The sequence below is a fragment of the Chionomys nivalis genome, chromosome 3 (genome assembly GCF_950005125.1).
Source record: "Chionomys nivalis chromosome 3, mChiNiv1.1, whole genome shotgun sequence".
In the NCBI taxonomy this organism is placed as follows: Eukaryota; Metazoa; Chordata; class Mammalia; order Rodentia; family Cricetidae; genus Chionomys; species Chionomys nivalis.
The window spans coordinates 110,829,790-110,853,852 of NC_080088.1; the positions used below are offsets into that span (position 1 = coordinate 110,829,790).

The window sequence follows — 24,063 nt, forward strand, 5'->3', positions numbered from 1 at the left end:
TTAACTCAATTCCAAGGTAGGGGACTGTGATGACAAAGGAATTGAAATGCCTGCTTTAGTCATACCCAGAGAGTCCCTAGATCTCAGCCAACGCTGGCTGGTGGCACAAACCACCCCGTAGGTGACTTGCGCTTCCTCTCTCAGAGCCTCTGCTTGGGCTAGTGAGATGGCTCAGAGGGTAAAGGGCTTGTCACACAAGACAGGCTGCCTGAGTTCAATCCCTGATGAGAGAGACTGAATCTAGAAAGTTGTCCCCCGACCCTCACACGCACACACCATGCACACACACAATGATAGTGCTGGCAACTTGGCACCCCCACAGTTCCTTCCTGAGCTGCTGTGCAGGCGTTAGTGACAGAGACAGGTTCTGCCGCAGGTCTAAATGAAATTTGTGCTCAGGAGAACTGTGGGGAGGGATGTGGGCACTCAGTGGCCTCTGTATGTTCTGGTGTGAGGGCCACTCTGGAGATTCGGGAGGCCCGGAGGATCACCTAGAATGCTCTTCTGTCGTCAGCTGGGCCTTCTATGACGTTCTCACCCTGAGGTCCCTCATCCCCTGAGGCAGTGGGCCATTCCATCAGCCTGGAGAGTTTGCTAGTTCTGAGGGCATCCCCTGTGCCCAGAGATGCCAATTTCATTAGTGTGGGGGCACAGAGTCAGGCATACTACTTAAAGCCACGCTATCAGAGATGTGGCAGAGGTGGTGAAGCCTGGCAAGAGTTCTCAGACTGCTCTGACCGAAATGGCCTGGAGGGCTTGTTAACAAGGGGATCCCAGCTCAGTGAGCAAGGGGTTGGGGATGTGGTACCTACATGTTCAGTAATGTGCTTAGAACCACTGTTTTTTTTTTTTTTTTTGGTTTTTCGAGGCAGGGTTTCTCTGTAGCTTTGGTGCCTGTCCCGGAACTAGCTCTTGTAGACCAGGCTGGCCTCGAACTCACAGAGATCCGCCTGCCTCTGCCTCCCGAGTGCTGGGATTAAAGGCGTGTGCCACCACTGCCCGGCATAACCACTGTTCTTGACCGTGGAGGAGGAGTCACAAAGGTGGCATTCATGCAGAAAAGAGTCACACCAGGCCTGTGGCTTTCGGCAGAGAAACGCAGGTGGCGGCTGCAGTGCCCGAGCTGGTTGTTGGGGTTTGCATCTGTTCCCCTGGGAAGGTGCAGCGATCACCTTTCAACTCTGCTTCCTCGGCCTGGCTTCCTATGGGAGACTGTGAGGGACATCCTCTAAAATTTGCAAAGAGGAGGCTGGAGAGATGGCTCAGTTGAGAGTGCTTGCTGCTCTTGTAGAGTCTTGTTCTGTTTCTAGAATCTATAGATCAAGCTCACAACTGCCTGTGACTCCAACTTCAAAGGTTCTGACCTCTCTTTTGACTTCTGAGGACACCTGTATTCACGTGCACACGCAGATGCACGCGCGTAACTAAAAATAAAAATGAGTCAGACCTGGCGGCACACACTTTTAAACCCAGCACTCAAGAAGGCAGAGGCAGGCAGATGGATCTCTGTGAGTTCAAGGCCAGCCTGGTCTCTAAATATCCCGGATAGCTAGGGATATTTAGTAAGAGACCATCTTTAAAAAAAAAAAAATCACAAAAACTTCTTTTGGAGTAACCATCTCCTGCCCTAGCTTCTGTGGCTCAGCTTCTAGCACTGACTCAAGTTTACTGGAGATAGAACATTTCAATTTCTCACCTGACAAATAATTTTGTTTATTTATTTATTTACTTAATTTTCTTGATTATTTGTTTGTTTTTCCAGACAGGGTTTCTTTGAGTAACAGCCCTAGCTGTCCTGGAACTCTATAGATCAAGCTAGCCGTGAACTCACCTGCCTCTGCTTCCCGAGTGCTGGGATTAAAGGCATGCGTCACCACCACCACCCAGAGAATAATTTTAAACATTTAGACGTTAGCATGTCGGCCCTTGTTGGTGTTGCTACTGCAGTGCCTACAACACAGGGTGGCCCTAGTTCCTCCCACATGATGAAGCCCACTGCTGAGCCCTGGAGGCCTTTCGGTTTGCAATCCCTGCTTGTCAGTCACAGGAGCCACTGAGGGCAATCATGTCTTATAATTACGTTTTATAAGCTCCTTATTAAATGGAGAGGAACATGATGCACTTGAACTGAGCCCATTCTCATTCTCAGATGAAGGTTCTGGGTGACTGGCATGTTCCCTTCCACGAGAGTGTCATAAGCTCACAGGCCTGGAGGACTCTCCATGTTCCCGACACCCTCTTCCTGTCTTCCTGTCACACAGAGCTCCCTGACGTACGGCCGTCAGTCCTTCACCACAGCTCATCCTGCTGCCCACTCCAGCGTTTCCACACTGGTCTGGGGCAGAGGAGTGGGCTCAAGAGGATGAATCACAGCCAGGCAGATTCTCCGTGCAGCTGTGTCTGGAGACTCCCCGGAGCCTCTCTGCTACTTATCCTCCACTCTGCTCTTGAAACCCAGAGCAGCCCCTCTCATGCTGGGGACATGTCACCCAAGGCCTCGACAGATGCTGGAACCGAAACCGCTGAGAGCACTAGCCCTTTAGCCACTGGTTTTCTTTTACAGAAAAGATCTCCCGTAGTCCAGGCCAGCGTCAAATTCTACGGGTAGCTGGGGATGACCTTGAACTTCTGGTCCTTCTGCCTCCACCTTCAAGCTGGTTCCTGGTTCCTGTGACCACACCTTTTTAATATTAACGAGATACTTTTCATGCAGAATGCCTATAGTTTATGCACTTCGACACACAGCAGCACAAGCACCAATGTCCTCTTTGAAATCGACAGGTACAAGATTTGCTTTTACCATAGATATTAGGGCATGTCCTTTTATCTTCATTGTTACTGTCACTGTTTTGTGGTCATAGGTATCAAACTTATGTACTGCACATGTTCAGTAAGCTATCTGTCTCCCCTCTGGCTTCTGTGGCGTAGCCACTTCTCAGCAGCACTACACCTGCACTGTGAGGATGTTCAGTAACAGGAGAGTGACAAACTACCTTGTGGTATTGCGACAGTCTATCAGTCAACATGCACAGCTACTAGGTAACCAATGATGGGCGGAGTCTTCATAGCCTGCGTGCATGCGTGGCCTGCGTGCGTACGTATAAAGATTTTAAAGAGGTGCTCTTGCCTAAATGCCAAGTCCTGTAGCTTTCCTCAAGGTCATGAGGGTGAGTTGATTAGGTGCCCATGACTCTCAGAAATCCTGGACACTCTGAAGTACCTAGATGCATGCTGATTCCAGTCACGATATACCAGGGATAGAAATTCCTCTGACAGGCAGATACAAGACTCCTACTTGACAAGGCAGTTCCACTCCTTGGTACAAGCATGAGAGAAATAGGAAGCTATACACACAGGAATGTGGCTGGAAATGCTCCGGCCTTCATGACAGCGCCACTCATAACAGTACAATGGCGGGGGCAATCCAAATGCTCAGCAACTCATGTACAGACAAATAAATGTGGCAAAGTCACAGGGCTGAAGAGAATATTATTCAGCAATAAAAGGAATAAAGGGGGATCAGAAAGACGGCTCAGCTTTTAGGAGCACTGGCTGCTCTTGCAGAAGGCATGGACTCTAGCACTGATATAGTGGCTCATAGTTATCCATAACTCCAGTTTCAGTGGATTTAACTCCTCTTCTGGCCTCTATAAGCTCCAGGCATGCATGTGGTGCACATACATACATGCAGACAAAATACTCATTTGGGTAAATAAAAGAAATAAATCCAAAGAATTAAAAAAAAAAAGAACCACCATCACCATCTCCACCATCACCATCTCCATCATCACCATCTCCACCATCACCATCTCCATCATCACCATCTCCATCATTACCATCTCCACCATCACCATCTCCACCATCACCATCTCCACCATCACCATCTCCACCATCACCATCTCCACCATCACCATCTCCACCATCACCACCACCATCATCACCACCATCTCCACCATCACCATCTCCACCATCACCATCTCCACCATCACCATCTCCATCATCACCATCTCCACCATTACCATCTCCATCATCACCATCTCCACCATCACCACCACCATCACCATCTCCACCATCATCACCACCATCTCCACCATCACCATCTCCACCATCACCATCTCCATCATCACCATCTCCACCATCACCACCACCATCATCATCTCCACCATCACCATCTCCATCATCACCATCTCCACCATCACCATCTCCACCATCACCACCACCATCACCATCTCCACCATCACCATCTTCACCATCACCATCTCCACCACCACCATCATCACCACCATCTCCACCATCACCATCACCACCATCACCATCTCCACCATCACCACCACCATCATCACCATCACCACCATCACCATCTCCATCATCAACATCTCCACCATCACCACCACCATCATCACCACCATCACCATCTCCACCATCACCATCTCCACCATCACCACTACCATCTCCACCATCACCATCTCCACCATCACCATCTCCACCATCACCACCACCATCATCACCACCATCACCATCTCCACCATCACCATCTCCATCATCACCATCTCCACCATCACCACCACCATCATCACCACCATCACCATCTCCACCATCACCATCTCCACCATCACCACTACCATCTCCACCATCACCATCTCCACCATCACCATCTCCACCATCACCATCTCCACCATCATCACCATCACCATCTCCACCATCACCATCTCTACCATCACCATCTCCAACATTACCAACTCCATCATCACCACCACCATCATCACCATCATCACCATCATCACCACTTAACCATCAAAGAAGCTGAAGAGAAGGCTCAGCAGTAAAAAGCAGTTGCCACTTTTTAAGAGGACAGAATGCCTTCTTCTGGGCTCTATAACCAACTGTATTCATGTGCACAAACCCACACAGAGACACACAAATAATTAAAAAACAATAAGAAGCCAGGCAGTAGTGGTGCACACCTTTAATCCCAGCACTCGGGAGGCAGAGGCAGGTAGATCTCTGAGTTCAAGGTAAGCCTGATCTGCAGAACAAGTTCCAGGACAGCCATGACTACATAGAGAAAAACATGTCTCAAAAAACATAATAAGCCGGGCGATGGTGGCGCATGCCTTTAATCCCAGCACTCGGGAGGCAGAGGCAGGCGGATCTCTGTGAGTTCGAGACCAGCCTGGTCTACAGAGCTAGTTCCAGGACAGGCTCCAAAGCTACAGAGAAACCCTGTCTTGAAAAACCAAAAAAAAAAAACATAATAATAATAATAATAATAATAAAGTGGTTAGAGGATTGCTCAGCAGTTAAGAACATTTCTTGCTCTTGCAGAAGATCCAGGTTCAGTTCCCAGCACCCACATGGTGGCTCACAGTCATCCAGAACTTCAGTCCCAGGGGATGTGACCCCCACCTCTTGTCTCTGAGGGCATGCAGGCAAATCACATACACATATATCAAACATAAAAAATTAGCCAGGCATGGTGACATGCGCCTTTAATCCCAGCACTCTGGAGGCAGAGGCAGGTGGATCTCCGTGTGTTTGAGGCCAGCCTGGTCTACAGAGTGAACTCCAGGACAGCCAGGGCTACATTGTGAGACCCTGTCTCCAATAAAAAAATTAAATCTTAAAAAAAGAAGAATGAAGGTCTGGTGCATGCTACATTCTGAATGAATCTTGAACGCATCAGGCCGAGTGCACCAAGTGAGGCATATCACATACTGTATGATCTATTTTTATGCAATCAAGAATAGACAAGTGTGCACAGACGGAAGACAGATCGGCAGTTGCCAGGGCTGGGGGAGGAGGGGCAGAAAGTGGCTGATAACAGTGTAGGGTTTCTTTGGGGGATGATAATATCCTGGGGTTGCACAGGGTTGATGACTGCACATCTCTGTAAAGAACCCTAAAAATCACTGAACTGCGCACAGAAAGCAGGTGCACTGTATGGTGTGTGTTATGTTACAGTAAACCTTTCAGTAAGGCGGAGCCATAGCAAAAGCAAGCAACACAACTGTTCAATTCTAGAACACTGGCGTTTTAGAAAATATATTTTCCCCACCATCACTGTGCTCCATCCAGTCTTTCATAGCCACAAAGCTGGTAGAGATGGATGCATGCTGGCTGTGGAAGCTTCCAGCAGAGGGGATATAAGAAAAGGCACATGCCCTGGGCAGGGTGTGCTTCAGTGGTCAAGTGATTGCCTTGCACAGAAACAAACAAAAATCCCCAGAACTCTGGCAACATTCCGGGATTGCTTTCCTTCTTTGTACCAGGGCACATGTGTCAACACAGAACACCGAGTCAGGGCTCAGCCCGCGTGGTTCAAAGTCTGGCTCTGCCCTCAGAAGCAGAGTGGCAGCACAAGTTTCCTTCCTGCTCCAAGCCTCACTTTTACCACCAGTAAAATGGGCAGAGCAAGTAAAGCAAGGGTCTGCATGCTTCCTGAGGCCACTGAGAGGACCAAACCCCAGAGGGCATCCTTCAAGATGCTAGATACATGCTGAGAGGGCAAGAGGGAAGACCCCCATCTGCCTTGCACTTGGCCTTACAGTGCCGTCACCTGCTTTATCCAGAGGCTCTCAGGGATTCTGGGATTTATTTATTTAAATGCTCACTGGGTAACGTCCTTCTCTAGGCCCCGCCCTGTTGGCCAGTCAGGCTTCCCCTAGAACATCTCTCTTAGCTTTAGGATGGAAACAACCTGATGTTTACTTTTCAGAGCAGGGCCCAGCATACTAAGTGTGGTGGGGGCTTAATCAGAGGAGGAAAAGTTCTGTGTGTGATCACTTTCTCAAGTTCCCCCTTCCATATAGGTGAGCTTGCACCATTGGCTGCGATTTCTACCCCAGCTGGGACCGGTTCTAACAGATTAGCACACAAGGCATTCAGAGGATCTTGTGTGTTCATCTCCTGGGTTTTTGTTCTGAATACAAAAGCAATACCAACTATATGCTGGTTGGTGAGGATCACATGCATGAAAGCATATGTATTAGCCCCTCCCTCTTCACAGCCACGCTGCCTGTGTGGGGAGAGGACGGCGGGTAAGCGGTCTTTTCACAGATAGGCCCTGGAGATGGGGGCTGAGAAGAGCCCAGGAGAAGGAGGCTGTCCCCAGGACAGGAGGTAGAAGGTGAGAGCCCGGTAGGATGGAGACCGGCCAGGGAGTCCCACGGTGGGTGGTCACACGCAGTTTGAGGTAAAGAGCGGTGGAATGAGGTTAAGCGTGGCCCTTTCTGGCGATTTCAAGAAAGCTCTCTTGAGGGAGTGGGCTTCATGTTTGCGTGCAAAGCGAGGAAGATAGGAGCATGGGGCCTGGGGTGACGTGGAGTGCAGAGACTGGGAGGGCCTGAGTCCTCTGGAGGAGACAGGCCACGGTCTGCTTTCAGTTGATCCCAGAGGCCCCAGTTGACCTCAGACTGAACGCTATAAAAAGCAGGAAGAGTTATCCCCCCAACTCGCAGCCCCCAGAAATGAATGTCATTACATGCTTGGAAGCTGTTCCTTCAGGTTAGGCATATGAATATACGAGTAATAAATAATGATAATTACGATTATTCAATGGTACTGGGAATTGAACTCAGGGCCCTCATACATGCTAGATAAATGTTCTATCACTGAAACACCAGAAAGTTCATTTTGAGACAGGACCTCACTAAATTGCCCAGACAGGCCTTGAACTTATCACTCCCCTGCCCCAGGCTCCTGAGTAGCTGGGATGACAGGCCTGCACTGCCAGCTTTGGCCATACAAGCAGTGACAGAAGAATCTAGAGCCCCTACCCTCGCTCTTGCTCTCCCTCAAGACAGAATTTAAGATGTATTCCAGACTGGCCTCGGCCTACGTAACTGAGGTCAACACCAGATTTCTTTCTTATCCTCCTGCCTCTGCCTCCTGCATGCTGGGGTTACAGGAATGCACGTGATTTTATGCAGTGCGGGTACTGGGAACCAGGGCTTTCTGCATGCCATCCAAGGCGCTCCACTGAGCCCACCCAGAAATTTCACTTTTTAGCGGCTCTTGAGTATAGGCCTGCCTTATTTTGTTGATGCTATCTCCCATCATTGGTCATTATAATTATTCTAATTTTTTAAATATTTATTTATTTATTTATTATTGTAGACCAGACTGGCCTCGAACTTGCAGAGATCTTCCTGCCTTTGCCTCTCAAGTGCTGGGATTAAAGACGTGCCCCACCACACCCAGTCGGGACACATTCTTAAAATATAATGTGTTGGGGCTGATGAGATTGCCTAGTAGTTCATGGTGCTTGCCACCAAGACTGATAACCTGGGTTCAGTTCCTTGGACCCACATGGTAGAAGGAGAGAACCAACTCCAGCAAGTTGTCCTCTGACTTCCACATATACACCATGGCATGCGCGTGCGTGCACGCACACACACACACACACAGATAACAGGCACACACACACAGACACACACAGATACAGGAACACACAGACACACACACAAATGTACACACAGCTGAGAGGTCAAGCAATCACTTATTTCCTCCCTAAATGCCCCTGTACAGTACAAGGCTACCACTCCTGAATCTGCCTGGCACGTTAGGGAACTTGGTGCTTGTTCTGAGATCCAGCACTAACGCCAGGGATTCTGCTCTTCCCTCTGTCCTTGCAGCTGAATGAGGCCACTGGGCGCCATTTGCTCATTTACTCATTCATTCAATTAACATTTGCTGAGTGCCTGCTATTGGGGCGCTTGCTGGGGGCACATATGTTTCCACCAGGATTAGCCTTAAATTTATGGAACAAAGAGGTTGCACTGATGTTAATTCGCCACAAAACCCAGCCCAGATTAAACGGTGCTGTGTCAGCAAAATGGAAAGTGGGCTGCAGGAGGGCAGGGAGCAAGCACGGGAGACTGCTGGGCAAGGCGACACAGGGATTCAAAACACAGAATGAAGGCGTGGAAAATGTCCTCTTCCTTCAGCCGCTCGAGGCGTGCTCACTGCACGTGTGCCTTCTGTAGAGGAAAGGAGGGCTAGAAACTCTGTGGGGGAAGGTTGTATTCTTGGGAAATTTGTCTTCAGCTTACTGCATTGACTTCAGATCCAGAGGTGGCTATGGTGATGTAAGAAAACCATGAATATTGACTAGCCTTGGGGTGGGGAGGGGAGGGGCTGATTTGGCTTTGCACCTGAGTCTTGTGTGTGCCCAAGCTGGCTAGGCCAACTTTTCCATACAACTTCTCAGGGAATCGGGGTTGGTGGGTGGGGTAGGGGCACAGTTACATAGGAAGCAGTGTGCCATGAACTCCAGCAAGAGCCAGGTTTAGAAATGTAAAAGCCCTGAAAAGGTTCTTTTCAAATCTTTTTAAAATATCTTTAAAACCACTATAAATCCGACATGAGAACAACATATCAGAAACATCTGGGCAGCGAGTGCATCGGCTAATGGAGCCTGCACACTGGTGTGGGGCACATCTGGATCACGGGATCCTCAGCCGCTTCCAAGAGCAAAGGTATTGGTGTGCACAGTGGGGGTGGTGCTGGGGTGGAACCTGGACCCTGGACAGGCGAGATCCACACCACTGAGCTGCGCCTCCAGCCCAACGAGATGTTTTCTCATTTGGGTTTTTTTGAGGCAGAGTTTATGTAGCTCAGGATAACCTAGGATTAGCCTCATAGCTGAGGATGACCTTGAACCTTTGAGGGCTGGAGAGAAAGCTCAGTGTTAGTGTGCTGGCTTTAGCTTGTGTCAATCCCAGGTTATATCCCCTGCACAGAAAAGGGTGGGAGACCTTGAATCTCGGAGCCTAGAATCATTTAGGAGGATGAAAAGACACGGGATGCTTTTCATACACTTACCATGCCCCATGTACTGAGCTAACAGCTAGTTACCTACAAAATCCTTACAGTGATCCCAGGATGTGGCTGAGCTAACAGCTAGTTACCCAAAAAATCCTTAGTGACCCCAGGATGTGGCTGCCACCATTGTCCCACACAGAGCTGGGGATGGAACCCACACGCTAGACAAGAACTCCATCACTGAGCTACATCCCAGGGCCTAGGAAGAATCTCAGTTGGGAACGACTCTATCCTGCACCAGTCCTTACAGTGAACATGAATGGAAACTAACTGTCTCAGACTCTAGCAAGGGTGGGTGGCCAGGCCTGGCAGCCTGGGCAGTATGTGTTCCTGGACAGTGATGAGGTCAGGCCCACTCTTACCAAGTGGTGACCAAGGCTCCAGAAAGGAAGCTCTTCTCAGTATCTAGGCTTGTGGTCTCCTAGGTACAGGCAGGGGCGAGGACAGACCACAGTCAGAGGCACAGGCACAGGCAGGGGTGAGAACAGACCACAGCCTGAGGCACAGGCAGGGGTGAGGACAGACCACAGTGTCTGAGGCATAGGCATAGGCAGGGGTCAGGATGAACCACAGTCAGAGGTACAGGCAGGGGTGAGGACAGACCATAGCCCAAGGCACAGGCAAGGGTGAGGACAGACCACAGCCTGAGGCACAGGCACAGGCAGGGGTGAGGACAGACCAGAGCCCACAGCCTGAGGCACAGGCAGGGGTGAGGACGGACTATAGTGTCTGAGGCACAGGCAGGGGTGAGGACGGACCATAGTGTCTGAGGCACAGGCAGGGGTGAGGACGGACTACAGCCAGAGGCAGCACAAAGGCAAGTGAGGCCAGGAGAGAAGGGTGCTTCCTGGCTCTGCTTCTGAAGCTCTGGCTTCTGTTAAACTGTGCGCTGCCTCTACTTCAGGACTTGGGCTCTTTGAACCTAACCTGCCATGACTTAGGAACCTGTGACTCACAGCCAAAGAGGACTCCTGACCAATAACCTGCAGTGTTTGTTGAGTCCTTTGTCCTTGACGGGTGAGTAGCCCTGGGAAATGCCACTCATAGCTGGTTTTCCATGTGGGTGTGTATCTGAGAGACCTTGGACAGAGGCGACTTTAGATGGCCTGGCCCCTCTCCTGGCTGGCTATGGTATTCAGACTGCGGTGAGGCCTAGGGATCCATCTCACTTGACAAATGTTCAAAGTAATTCTAATAAAATGGCCAGTTTGGAAACCAAGGTCTAAGAATATCACAACGGTAAGGGTGGGACAAGGTGTCATTCGCGCCTCTAATTCCAGCGCTCTGAGTCTGAACCCAGCCTGGTCTACATGACAAATGTCAGGCCAGAGTTACACGGGGAGACCCTATACAAAAAAAAAAAAAATCAAAACAAAAATACAGCTTTAAGGAAGAATTAAACAAAACAAAACAAAAAGATAAATGGGCCTGAATTCCTGGGCAAGGCCTCAGAACAGTGGGACCACGTGACATACCAGCACCAGCTCAAGGAACACTTCTAGGTGGGCAGGACCCATGATCACAGGTGAGTGCTACCACACCTGGCTGGCAACAGGGCCTAAAAGCTCGTGTTCTACTTGGACTCTGAACCATGGAAACAGATCCATATACAAGACACACACAGAGATGCTCACTGGGTCTCTACAGCCAAATGCTCCAGACAGCCCCAACTTCTGTCAGTTGGGAGAGGAGTCAGCTTGGTCACGCCTCTTAAAAGCATGGAATTTTCACTGAGGAATTTTTTACAACCAAGCTCACAAAACAACGGAAACTTAGTATGCTGATGCTATACACGTAAACATACCCTCACTAAACTACACATGTATATGCAGTCTAATGTACAGAGATGTACATATTTATAACACAGAATGCCAATTCTTTGTTTAAAAATACAGATATGACTATATCACAAATAAACAATAGAAAAGAATTCTCCAAAATATTAAGTGATTGTCTCAATAACTTTGAGGTTTTTGTTGTTTTGGTTTTTGAGACAGGCTAGCCTCAAATTTGCTATGTAGCTGAGGATAACCTTGAACCTTTGAAGCTCCTGCTGCCACATCCCAAGTGCTGGGATTACAGTACAAGCTACCACAGCCAGGTTATATGGTCCTGGGGGTTAAAGCCAGGGACTGATGCATGGTAGGCAAGGATTCAACCACACAATAACATCCTCAGCCCATAGTCCTGTCTTGTATATTTTAAAAAGTTACACAAATATTTATTTTTATTTTTAACTTGTTCAAGATTTTATTTATTTTTAGGTGTATGAAGGCTTGCATGAGTGTAGTCTGTGCAGTGTCCACGGGGCCAGAAGAGAACATCAGATCTCTTGGAACTAGCCTTTCAGATGGTTCTGAGCTGCCATATGGGTGCTGAACATTGAATCTGGGTCCTTTGGAAAAGCGATCAGTGTTCTTAACCACGGAACCATCTCTCCAGCCCTGGAATTAATTTTTTTTTTTTTTTTTTTTTTTTTTTTTTTTGGTTTTTCGAGACAGGGTTTCTCTGTGGTTTTGGAGCCTGTCCTGGAACTAGCTCTGTAGACCAGGCTGGTCTCGAACTCACAGAGATCCACCTGCCTCTGCCTCCCAAGTGCTGGGATTAAAGGCGTGCGCCACCACCGCCCGGCTGGAATTAATTTTTTAATGAGTGTGTTGTATTAACTCAAGACCTCACACACACTAGGCAAACGTGTAAGTACGCAAGCATGAGGACCCGAGTTCAGATCCCAGGACCTAAGTAGAGCCAGGTGCAGCAGCGGTACCAGATACTCCAGCGCTGGGCAGCGCAGACACAGGTGCATGCTGGGAGCTCACTGGTCAGCCAGTCTAGCCAGAAAAGTGAGCTCCAGCCACAGTGAGAGACCCGTTCACAAAATAAATAAAATAGAAATAAATAAATAAACACGGTTGGGGAGATGGCTCGAAGTGTAAAAATAATTGCCACTTGCCGGGCAGTGGTGGCGCACACCTTTAATCCTAGCACTTGGGAGGCAGAGGCAGGTGGGTCTCTGTGAGTTGGAGGCCAGACTAGTCTCTACAGAGTTAGTTTCAAGACAGCCAGGGTTACACACAGAGAAACCCTGTCTCGGGGGGAGGGGGGTGTAACTGCCACTCGACAATACAAACCTGGCAACTCGAGTTCAATCCCCAGAACACATGGGAGAACAGATTCCATGAAGGTGTCCTCCGGCCTCCACGCATGTTATCATGGTATGTACATACCTCCAACAAAATAAAATTTTAAGCTGGTCAGTGGTTACACACACCTTTAATCCCAGCTCTTGGGAGGCAGAAGTAGTGGGTCTATGTGAGTTTGAGTCCAGCCTGGTCTACAGAGTGAGTTCTAGGACAGCCAAAGCTACACAGAGAAACCCTGTTTTAAAAAAAAACAAAATAAATAAATATATTTTTTAAAAAGGACAAGTGCAGATAGGACAATACCCCCATAGCCCCACATGCATATACCACACACAAACTCAAAATAAGTATCTTTCTGTTTGTTTGTTTCAACACAGGGTTTCCCAGTAGCCATGGAGCCAGTCCTAGAACTCACTCTGTAGACCAGGCTGGCCTCAAACTCATAGAGATCCTCCTGCCTCTGCCTCCTGAGTACTGGAATTAAAGACATGCGCCACCACTGCTCGGCTGCAAAATAAATATCTTAAAAAGAACATTTTTTTTTTTCTAGAGAATCTCTAACCGAAGGGAATGTGCCTATGATATATTGTACTATATGTGGACACAGACAGTCATATGTATCCAGTGTGGCACCGTTCACTGTATAAATGTCTAAGTGCCAGGAGAATAGTAGTGACTGTCAGTCTGGGGGGCAGGACTCTAAGTAACCCTTTCATTCCCAGATCTTCTGCAATGAGGATGTCTCACATTGCAGCTCAGAAAGGGAATCCTCTAAGTTATATTTAGAGCAGTTCATGTGAGGAACATACATGGACTCCTGACCCTGTCCAGAGTTGCCGGTATTTGGGGATTTCTGCCACGTGGTCAGACCGATGTCTGAGCTAGAGTCAGGATCAGCATCCGCACAGCTTCCAGAGTTGCCCCCAAGAACATACACTAGGTTGACAGCAACTGAGCAGAGGACAACACAACTCGAGCTCTCTCTGCAGGCCTGGCGTGTGCTCCCTGCCTTGAACACACCATCCCGCTGAAGCCCAGGGTGCTAGTCTGTGCCAGGGAGGGCAGAGGTAGACCAGCCTCACATGCCCAGCTCTGCTCATCAGTTCGCCCTCCGCCTCAATCTTAGGTTGCAGGTTTAGGGCTGGAGAAGCTACTCAGTGGTCAGAACACTGGCAGCTCTTCCGGAGGACCCAGGTTTGGTTCCCAGCACACACATGATGGCTCACAATTGTCTGTAACTCCAGTTCCAGGTGATCTAGCACCCTCTTTTAGCCTGCAAGGGCTCCAGTATACACACATGGTACACAAACATACATGTAGACAAAACACCTATATATATATTAAATAAAAATAAATACATCTTTTAAAAATTACAGGTGGCAACCCTCATATGGGGTCATGCAATGAACACCAGGGAGGGGCTACAACAAGCTTGGCAGTAGTGAATGGTTTCTGCAGACGCAACTGAAATGTGCTCCAAGGCAAGCATGCAATCAACCCGAGGGGCGCATGGCAGCGCTTCCTCTGCAGCCTTGGTTCTGAACATACACGTGTATATTTGCCACGAATGCCACCATGCCACAAAACACCACAGAGTGCCGATGAAAACCTCAGCTGGGAACTATGATCACGTGACTACAGAAAACAAAGACTTTTCCTATTTCCCTACCATTGCTGCTAGGATGCGAGTATTACAATATATTCGGAATAGATTCCAGTAGAAGTTTGATTTTTTTTTTTTTTTTTTGTCCTCTGTGCTGGGGATTGAACCTAGGGCCTCAGGTATACCAGGCAAGAGCTCTGTTGATGAGCTAGACCCTCAATCCAAAACGCTTGATTTAAGAATTGCTGTTTTAGTTGCTGACTCAAGTTTTAGTTTTTTTTTTTTAAATCACTAAATAAATTTTGATTTGGAATTAGACTTTCCAACAATTCCTAAATGACCCTAAATACACCCTATGTTTTTTGGCATCATGCATTTATGTGAAGCAGTATTCTTGGTATTAACAATTATAAAATCAAATCTCAGCCGCCTCTGAAAAGCACTGAAGGTACTCTTCATCTCGCAGCATTGAACATTTAGCTAAGATTCATTTTTTTTTTTTTCAAGACAGGGTTTCTCTGTATCTTTGGAGCCTGTCCTGGAACTAGCTCTGTAGACCAGGTTGGCCTCGAACTCACAGAGATCCACCTGCCTCTGCCTCCCGAGTGCTGGGATTAAAGGTGTGCATCACCACCGTTCGGCTAAGATTCAGTTCTTTATGTAAGAACAAATGAGCACAGCCATCTCACTAGTATGCAAAATTGTTTTGTCTTCAACAAATGATAAAACTGTATGGAAACCAAAAAATTCCTTTTTCATTTATTATCAGCAAATGTTTGATTTGTGTACCTATTTATACACTAATATACCCAGAGTTATGCAAAGAAGGGTTTGCAGGCTGGGTATGGTGGTGCATGCCTTTAATCCATTTGGGAGGCAGAGGCAGGCGGATCTCTGAGTTCGAGGCCAGCCTGGTCTACAGAGTGAGTTCCAGGACAACCAGAGCTACATAGAGATCCTGTCTCAAAGGGGAAAAAAGGGGCGGGTGTGGGCAGCAAAGGCTTAGGAGGCCCCTCTGCATGTAACAGCACACATCCATGAGGAATTCTGCTTGGGGAATGGGCACATCTTCATCCCTAGTCACTCAGCTCATCTGGCATGTTTCCAGGCTGCCTGCAGCGACTGCTCCCGGAGGCACCTGATATAAACAGCCCATCCTAGTGCTGGTCCTGTGTGCGTGTACCTACCTTCTCCTCTGACGGGTAAAAGCCGATCGCTCTCATGACAAAAGGGAGCTCCGACAGGCAGATATGTTCCGACACCTGCCTGGTCTCCATCGTGTCGATACCTTGACTGCGGATCTGAGAATAGTAGAAGTAGTCCTCCAGCTCCTGCGCGGAACCAGACAGAAGAGGCACCCAGCCGTCAGATACACCAGGAAGGGTGCGCTTTCTAGAAAGCGCATTCTAAGCTTAGTAGGGAGGAGGGGGCTTTACGGAAAAGCATAGAGGGTTAGTCTCTAATGTCTGCCTTGACTAGATGTCCCCAGGAAGTGTTTGATGACAATTACCCTGTAGAATTTTCCTTCTCTGCCACCAGGCACCAGACCGTAGAATGGGGTCAAGTCTTCGCCCCCAAGAGAGACGGCCGCCTCCAGGGCACTGGAGCAATAAGAAACATCATCATTAGGAAGTACTCATGCATGAGGTCATGGAGCAGTCGCACACATGGTGGCCTCTGCAGGGTCCCTGTCCCTCAGCGATGAAGCCTGCGACAGAAATTCAATTTCAAGTGTGGAACGCAGCCGTACAGGCACCCACCTTAATTATGGTGATATGTTCGTTCTGGTGACAGGGCAGGTGCCTGGCAATTTGTCTGCTATCTTTGGGGACCACATCTCTCCTGGGGGCCAGGGGAGGCTCCAGTCTGAACCTCAAACCTTTTGAGCTGATCACGCCCAACCAGCCACAAAAGGACGGGGTGCTCTTCAGGTGTACTGCCAGTACTAATTGCTCTCAGAAAAGCCCGGGAGATCACAGGGACCCATGCCAAGTGGATAAAAATAACCCTCTGCTCTCCAGCACAGGGTCAGGTTCTCCGAAAATAGGCCCTTTGAATGGGAAGAAAACCTACTTTTGCATGAGACCAACCGACTTTTCCTCACTCAAAAGGCAAATAATCTAAAGTCACTGTTTTTTTGTTTTGTTTTGTTTTGTTTTTAAAAAGCCACTCACTGGATTTCCACTAGTCCAGTGAATTAGAGCCTACTTCAGTGAAGATCTACAGTGGAGAACTGAAGAATCCAGAACTGGAGTCATAGGGGCGTGCACACGAGCCTGACTGTGCCACCGGCAAGCTTGTGGCCATGAGAAATACCCACCTCTGCTCGGTTTCCGCATCTGTGAAATGGGAAGGGTCATGCAGGCTGCCATAAGAATTAAGTAAACACACGTGAAGGATTTGCCGCAGGCCCTTTGTTTTCCTCGAGTACCGTTCCATCACTTGAGCCCTCAATAGACCCCTTGGAAGTTAAGTGGGGATAAGAGTGACACTTGTCTCCCTTACAGGATGGCTGTAAGACGAAGTCAAGACGACTGTGTAAAGCAGCCAGAAGAGGGCCAAGCCACAGCGCAGTTCTGTCTGTGCCAAGGACAAACGATCACTAGCACGACCTCGCCCTTTTCGTAAGAACCACAAAATGCCCTCTGCCCTGCTGCTGGGTCCAAGGGAGGGCCTGATGCATTGTTCTCCACATGTGCCTGAGGTCCTCTCCTGCAGGGCCCAGGCTTCACCCGACTTCTTGGCTCTGACGAGAGGCTATGAAGGCAGGAGATCAGCTAGTCATTCCTTCTCTGTGGCCCCTAGGCTGCTCCTGATTCCAAGGGTAACAAGGTCCCTTTCAGACAAGCTGCCTAGAGCAGGGTATCAGGACCAGAAGTGACAGGGGGTCCTGTTACCACCAGGAACCCCAAGGGTAGGGATGCAAATGCACTGGGCTCCCTAATTCAGCCTGATTTTCTGGGCTCTGCCATCAGCATTGTGCCACGTGCACCCTGCTCCTGCCACCGTCTGCTGACCCTAGAGGACCAAATTTATCTAAGCAGAACAAAGAAAGGGGCTCATTCTCTCTGTGGCAAGGGCTCTAATCTGAGGAAGCTGCAGAGGACACGGAGGGCAGAGCTGGGCAGGAAGAAGGCTAAGAGCCACGAGTGGGTGGCTGTTCTGCAGGCCCACTCTACGGCCAGGCAGCCACCTGGGATTCAGGTCGCCTTCCCAAAAGCCTCCTTGTGCCTAAATTGAGGTCTCAATCACACATACACACACACAGAGAGAGAGAGAGAGAGAGAGAGAGAGAGAGAGAGAGAGAGAGAGAGAGAGAGAGAGAGAGGGGGAGGGAGGGAGGGAAGGAGGGAGGGAGGGAGGAAGAAAGGGAGGGAGGGAGAAAGGGAGGGAAGGAGAGAGGGGGGGAGAGATCACTGGGACATGGAAAGAAAGTGGCATTTTATTTATTTATTTTTTTAGATTTATTTTATTTTGTATGTATGAATGCTTTGCCTGCGTGTATGTGTGAGCACCACATGCATGCCTGGGGCCTAAGGAAGCGGTGAGCCTCCATGTGGGTGGGTGCTGGGAATTGAAACCTGTTCTTTGCAAGAACAATAAATGCTTTTAACTGCTAAGCCAACGCTCTGGTCCTGGGAAATAGGATCTATTGAACATATCTTGTACTCAGAAATAGCATGGTTGCTTCTAGGCAAGGGGGCGAAGCTAGAGACGTCAAGAGTGACATCAGACAAGTACCCGAGAGATGCTCCAGAACAGGGGCATGGATGGTACCCTTTCCACCGCATGGAAGAGCTGGGGCTTAGAGGAGTTAAAGTCTACATTAACATTGTTGTTGTTTGTGGTTTATGTTTTGTGTATCCCACGTTAGCCTTGACTTCACTACGTACCTGAGGATGACCTTGAACTGCTGACCTCCTGCCTCTACTTCCTGAGTACTAGGATTATTGTCCTGTGCTGGCTGCTATATCTGACCAAGCTGGAATTTGAACCCACATCTCTCCTTGTATTTGAGTAGGAGGTGGAAGGTCTTTCCACCCCACTTCACTCTATAACTCTCTCATCAGTAAATCCAGTACAAAACCAAAAGCTTTTCAGAGAGGGTCTCTCAATTCACTACAAAGTGGAGGATGATCTTGGTATTCTGGTTCTCCTGCCTCCACCTCCTGAGTGCTGGCATGATCAGCTTGTGCCACCATGATGGGTTGTCTTAGGGTTACTATTGCTGTAATGAAACACAGCGACCAAAGCTATTTGGGCGAAAAAAGCTTTATTTGACTTAACTTTGTTTGTTTTTTGAGACAGGGTTTCTCTGTTTAACAGTCCTGGCTGGCTGTCCTGGAACTTGCTCTGTAGACCAGACTGGCCTTGAACTCATAGAGATCCACCTGCCTCTGCTTCCCGCTTCCCAAGTGCTGGGATTAAAGGTGTGCACCACCACTGTCTGGTGGCTTAACACTTCTTGTATCACCAGTCATCAAAGGAAATTAGTGCAGGAACTCAAGCAGGGCAGGAACCTGGAGGCAGGAGCTGGTACAGAAGAATACTGATCACTGGCTTGCTCAGTCTGCTTTCTTATAGGACCCAGACCAGCCAGGCAGTGGTGGCACATGTTTTTAGTCTCACATTCGAAAGACAGATCCCTGTGAGTTTGAAGCCAGCCTGGTCTACAGAGTGAGTCCAAGGGTAGCCAGTGTTACACAGAGAAACCCTGTCAAAAAAAAAAAAAAAGCCTAAAAAAAAAAATCAGGACCATCAACCACAACCACAGTGGGCTGGACCCTCCCATAACAATCACTGAGAAAATGCTCTCCTGGCTTGCCCACAGTCGGACCTTCTGGAGGCGTTTTCTCAGTTGGGGTTTCAGATGACTTTAGCTTTTGTCAAGCTGATATAAAAGTAGCCAGCACATGCATATATCTATTTGATACTGGGAATGGAGATAAAGACTTTCATGCATGCTACCAGCTGAGCTGCAGCCTGGGCCCTGGTGGATGCTAGGCACACACGCTACCAGCTGAGCTGCAGCCTGGGCCCTGGTGGATGCTAGGCACACACGCTACCAGCTGAGCTACAGCCTGGGCCCTGGTGGATGCTAGGCACACACGCTACCAGCTGAGCTGCAGCCTGGGCCCTGGTAGAGAATTGTATTGTTTACTTGTTTGGGGCTTTTACATTTCTTTCCATTAGTGAAATGCTGAACATATTAAGTCACCAGAAGCAGCAATAAAGTGCTAATTAGTTTATAATGATCCTTTGTCCCTACAACAAATTAAATTGAAATTCTCAGAAGCCTGGATTCTGGCCAAGCATAGGAACGCTACTGGAAATCCCTACTGGATCCCACTTTGACTGAGGCCAAAAATCAAAATGGGGAGACTTCATCTCCCTCCAGCAGGCCACTGGCCCCAAGGACTGCAGGTGGCAAGTGGGTGACACATTGGGACTGCTGGGGAAGTGCTTCTGGATGGAGAGCTAGCTCACCTCCAGTTTCCAAGTCCCCCAGCTTCTTGGATCAGCTCACCCGGGATGGCAGAGGCAGAAGGCAGAGCTGCAACTGCAGTCTGAAGGCATCATGGCGCCAGAGCAGATTTCGTCAGCTATTCTCACTCAAGTTCAGGGTACGAAGGAAAGCGTTAACATCTGCCATAAAGGGAAAGATGAGCGCTTGGCAGATGGCAGGGGCAGACGTTACTGGGAGCCATGAATCAGGCAGCCTTTTGAGGAAGGAAGGGACCTCTGCTGTCTGCCTCTAAGCCTGAGTGGACAGGGTCATCAGAAACATGATCTGGCTGCCCACTCCTTGGCTCCGCCCTGGTTCAGATCACTGCATTTAGATGGATGAGAGGGTCACCTTAAGTGTCTGTCCCATCTGAAACACAAATGCCCTTTTCAGGAAGAGAAGAAAGGAAGGATGCTGCAATTTATAGATTGGTTACTGCATCACCTATGTAAACCTGTCCGGTCCATACAGGACTCTATAAAAGCTGTTAGTCCCACTTCATAGGCAGAATCAAAGGATTAGCGCTATGAATAAAACCGCCCAGATTCCAGAGCCGAGACTCCACCTTAAAGTACCTGTATTCTTTCTCTGATGTACAAGTCTAGTGCTTTCCAGCCTCACGTTCAGGGCAGGGAGGAGCAGAGTCTTAATTCACCCTTACTGTTTCTGCAATGCCCACTTTGGAGTCTTAGCCTCGGCCTCTGTCCAGCATGAGAAGGTACGGTACTGGGAAACTTCATGGAGGCAGGCAGAGCCACGGGCATTTTCACCATTCAAGCTGGAAATTTAACGAATGGTCCGTGAGGCTGCACAGCAGCCTTTGATCTGCACACAATGTCACCAGGAAGCACCCTGAGAACCAGGTACCCTTTTGTCCTAGCACAGAATGGGCACGTGGCAGGCACTCTGTATCTGTCTGCCGCATCTGGAGCAATGGCTCAGCAGTTAAAAGCGCTTGCACTCCTGTGGGTGGCTCACAACTGCATGAACTCCGAGTCCAGGAGATCCAATGCCCTCTTCTGGCCTTCTCAAGCACTCACATGCAGAAGTGCATACTAACATGCACACATACACACACAAATACATTTTTAAAAAGATGTCTACACTTCCTTATGGGGCCAGGGTATGTCCCCTCATGTACCTTAAGTTGATTTCCCACTGAACCACTGAGCAATCTTGGCCTCCGGATGTGAAGGCATAGCGACCATCATAGGAAAGGGCCATTCCAGCCACCCCGCTTGGGTGGCAAACGATAGCACATGTTTTGTGTGGGTTGCCATCAACCGGTAAGATCTGGAGTCCGACCTAGGGAGGCAAGTGTGATAGGAATCCAGATGAGTACCCAAGTCTCAAGCTCGCCTGACATACCCAGGCTTCACCTCCAGATGTTTCTGCTATGCATGCACACATCTGGAGCCATCTGTCAGAGTCAACATACGACTAGGTACAACTGATTGGTGTATCTTCTGTGTAAATTAGATTGTTCTAGGTCAATAAAAAGAAAGAAAAGCATAATTTGGAAGTCTATGAATTTTCCCTGGGAAACTTTGAGAACTCTATTTGAAAACATCTCCTAGGAGCCTGGAGATGGCACTTGTTGCCAGGCCTGACTGGCTTCTACCTCCAGGACCCACATGGTGGAAGGAGAGAACAGACTCCTGAAAGGTGTCCTTTGACTTACTGTGGCACATGTTCACGAGCGCGCGTGTAGGTGTGTGCATATGCAAACACGTGCATGCACACACACACACACACCAAAAAATGAAAACAAAAAGAAATGCCTCCCAGAAGCCATTCTCACTAATCTGTAATTTTCAGTGTGGCCAATGACCCATATGGAGGTAATTCTCTGCAGCAGAACTAAGGACCCATGGGTATTTTTTTTTTTTTTTTTTTTGTGGACTTTTTCGAGACAGGGTTTCTCTGTAGCTTTTGGTTCCTGTCCTGGAACTAGCTCTTCTAGACCAGGCTGGCCTCGAACTCACAGAGATCCGCCTGCCTATGCCTCCCGAGTGCTGGGATTACAGGCGTGCGCCACCACCACCCGGCTCCCATGGGTCTTATCATCTGTTGTATTATTAAGATTATTTCTTTGGGAAAGGACATTTGAGCCACAGTGCCTGTTGGGAGTAAAGAACAACCTTCCCAAGGTAGTCCCTCCTCTCACCAGGTTCCAGGGCTCAAACTTAGATCCCCAGATGAGGCAGTAAGCAGTAAGCACCTTTCCTGATTGGCTGTCTCATGGGCCATGGATCTCAAGGTCTTTGGATCATTGCAGAGACAGAGAAGGGAACCTACCTTGTCTTTGTTGATGAACACCAGGTAACGCTTCTGCAGCTCTAACGTGGATCTAACAGGGAGCACCTGTGTGTGCTCGATAGGAGACCCATAAGCTGGGCCAAGAATTGTCTTTCTGTATGGAGAAAAAGTGCAAACTCCATAAACTTCAATATATATTCTAAGACTATAATCGGTACTACCATACTTGTGTTATGATGTGTTGTTTAGGGTTTGGGTTTTTTGTTGTTGTTGCTGCTTTTTTTTTTGAGACACAGAGTCTTTTTTTTTTTTTTTTTTTTTTTTTGATTTTCGAGACAGGGTTTCTCTGTAGCTTTTGGTTCCTGTCCTGGAACTAGCTCTTCTAGACCAGGCTGGCCTCGAACTCACAGAGATCCGCCTGCCTCTGCCTCCCGAGTGCTGGGATTACAGGCGTGCGCCACCACTGCCCGGCTTTAGAGTCTTGTTATGTAGTCCAGGCTGGCCTAGAATTTTAGAATCCTTGCTTCAGTCTCCTGAGTGCTGGGGTTACAGGCACACACCTCTACACTGGAGTCCTTAAGTACTTGTGATTCTGGATTTCCTGTCTTGTCACTCAGCTAATCTCTACATAAGAACCTCTCATTCAAGTGCTGCCAGCGACTGCTGTAAAGAAGGGGCACTGGCTCCCAACGGCAAATGTTGTAGTGGGCTTGAGGGGAGCTGCCTGTGGGGGAAGCTCCCCGTGGCTGTGGTGTGGACTTTTCCTCCCGACACTATGTCCTAAGAAACGGTATTGGACAACTAACAAGAAAAAGGCCTGTCAGGAAATGACACGTCTTGGCAAGATGCAAGCAGATAGCCGACAGGCCCACAGACTGGAATGAGACACCACCCTCTGTTCCAGACATCTTTAAATGACACTGGTCACCAGATCCATCGTTGCATCAAGTTGTAGTGACACTGGTCACCAGATCCATCGTTGCATCAAGTTGTAGTGACACTGGTCACCAGATCCATCGTTGCATCAAGTTGTAGTGACACTGGTCACCAGATCCATCGTTGCACCAAGTTGTAGTGACTCCGGTCAGGCCTCTCTAGCTCGACTTTATAATCTATTACGACTCTGTGCCATGTGCTGTAGTGTGCACAGCTTCTGGGAGGGGCCCTTCTTTCCTTCTGTCCCGAGGACTGAACTCAGGCCCTCGGGCTTGGCAGTGGCAGTATTTATCTACTCGTCTCTCTGTCTCCACCTTTTTTTTAAAGCTCTAGATATTTTGCTCAGGTTGGCTTCAAACCCCTAGGTTCAAGAGTGCCTTCTGCCTCAGCCTCCTGCCGAGCTAGAATTGCAGGTACATGTCACGGTACCCAGCTTGGATTACCCCAACTCCAGCTGCTTCCCCAAACACGAGCCATTGCGGGCTGCAGGTGCTGGATAGAAGAGAATTGACCCTACCACGCCAGCCTTGTGAGTACCTTCTCACACCAGGCGTGAGGTAGTCAGGATTCAGAAATGTGCAAGGTCTAGCCCCTGCTACTGAGGCCATGGACTGGCAGGGACAGAAGACAAAGTGCTGTTTAAAATGTGCAGTGTGGAGATGCCATGGAGTCCCAGGATCTGGGGCAAAGGATTCCTAGTGGGGCAGCTGACTGTGCTCAGAATGATGGATCCGAGGCAGAGAGAACAGCCTGTGGTAGAAGAATGGGACTCAGGAAGAAGGTAAAGGCAGGGA

At 48.7% G+C, this 24,063-nt stretch overlaps 1 protein-coding gene across 4 annotated transcripts in view; it reads right to left on the reverse strand.

Moving 5' to 3' along the window:
* The window catches only part of Cfap251 (cilia and flagella associated protein 251), a 94,899-nt gene that overhangs the window by 10,148 nt on the left and 60,688 nt on the right, over positions 1-24,063 (reverse strand). The window contains exons 16-19 of one of the 4 annotated variants that reach the window (XM_057764920.1): positions 22,373-22,487; positions 21,216-21,379; positions 16,079-16,169; positions 15,756-15,899 (exon numbers count right to left, since the gene is read on the reverse strand). In XM_057764920.1, the coding sequence (XP_057620903.1) occupies positions 15,756-15,899; positions 16,079-16,169; positions 21,216-21,379; positions 22,373-22,487 (514 nt within the window). Of the gene's footprint in view, positions 1-15,755; positions 15,900-16,078; positions 16,170-19,041; positions 19,102-21,215; positions 21,380-22,372; positions 22,488-24,063 lie in introns of those variants that run through there. The other 3 variants (XM_057764921.1, XM_057764922.1, XM_057764923.1) reach the window with 3 other exon arrangements.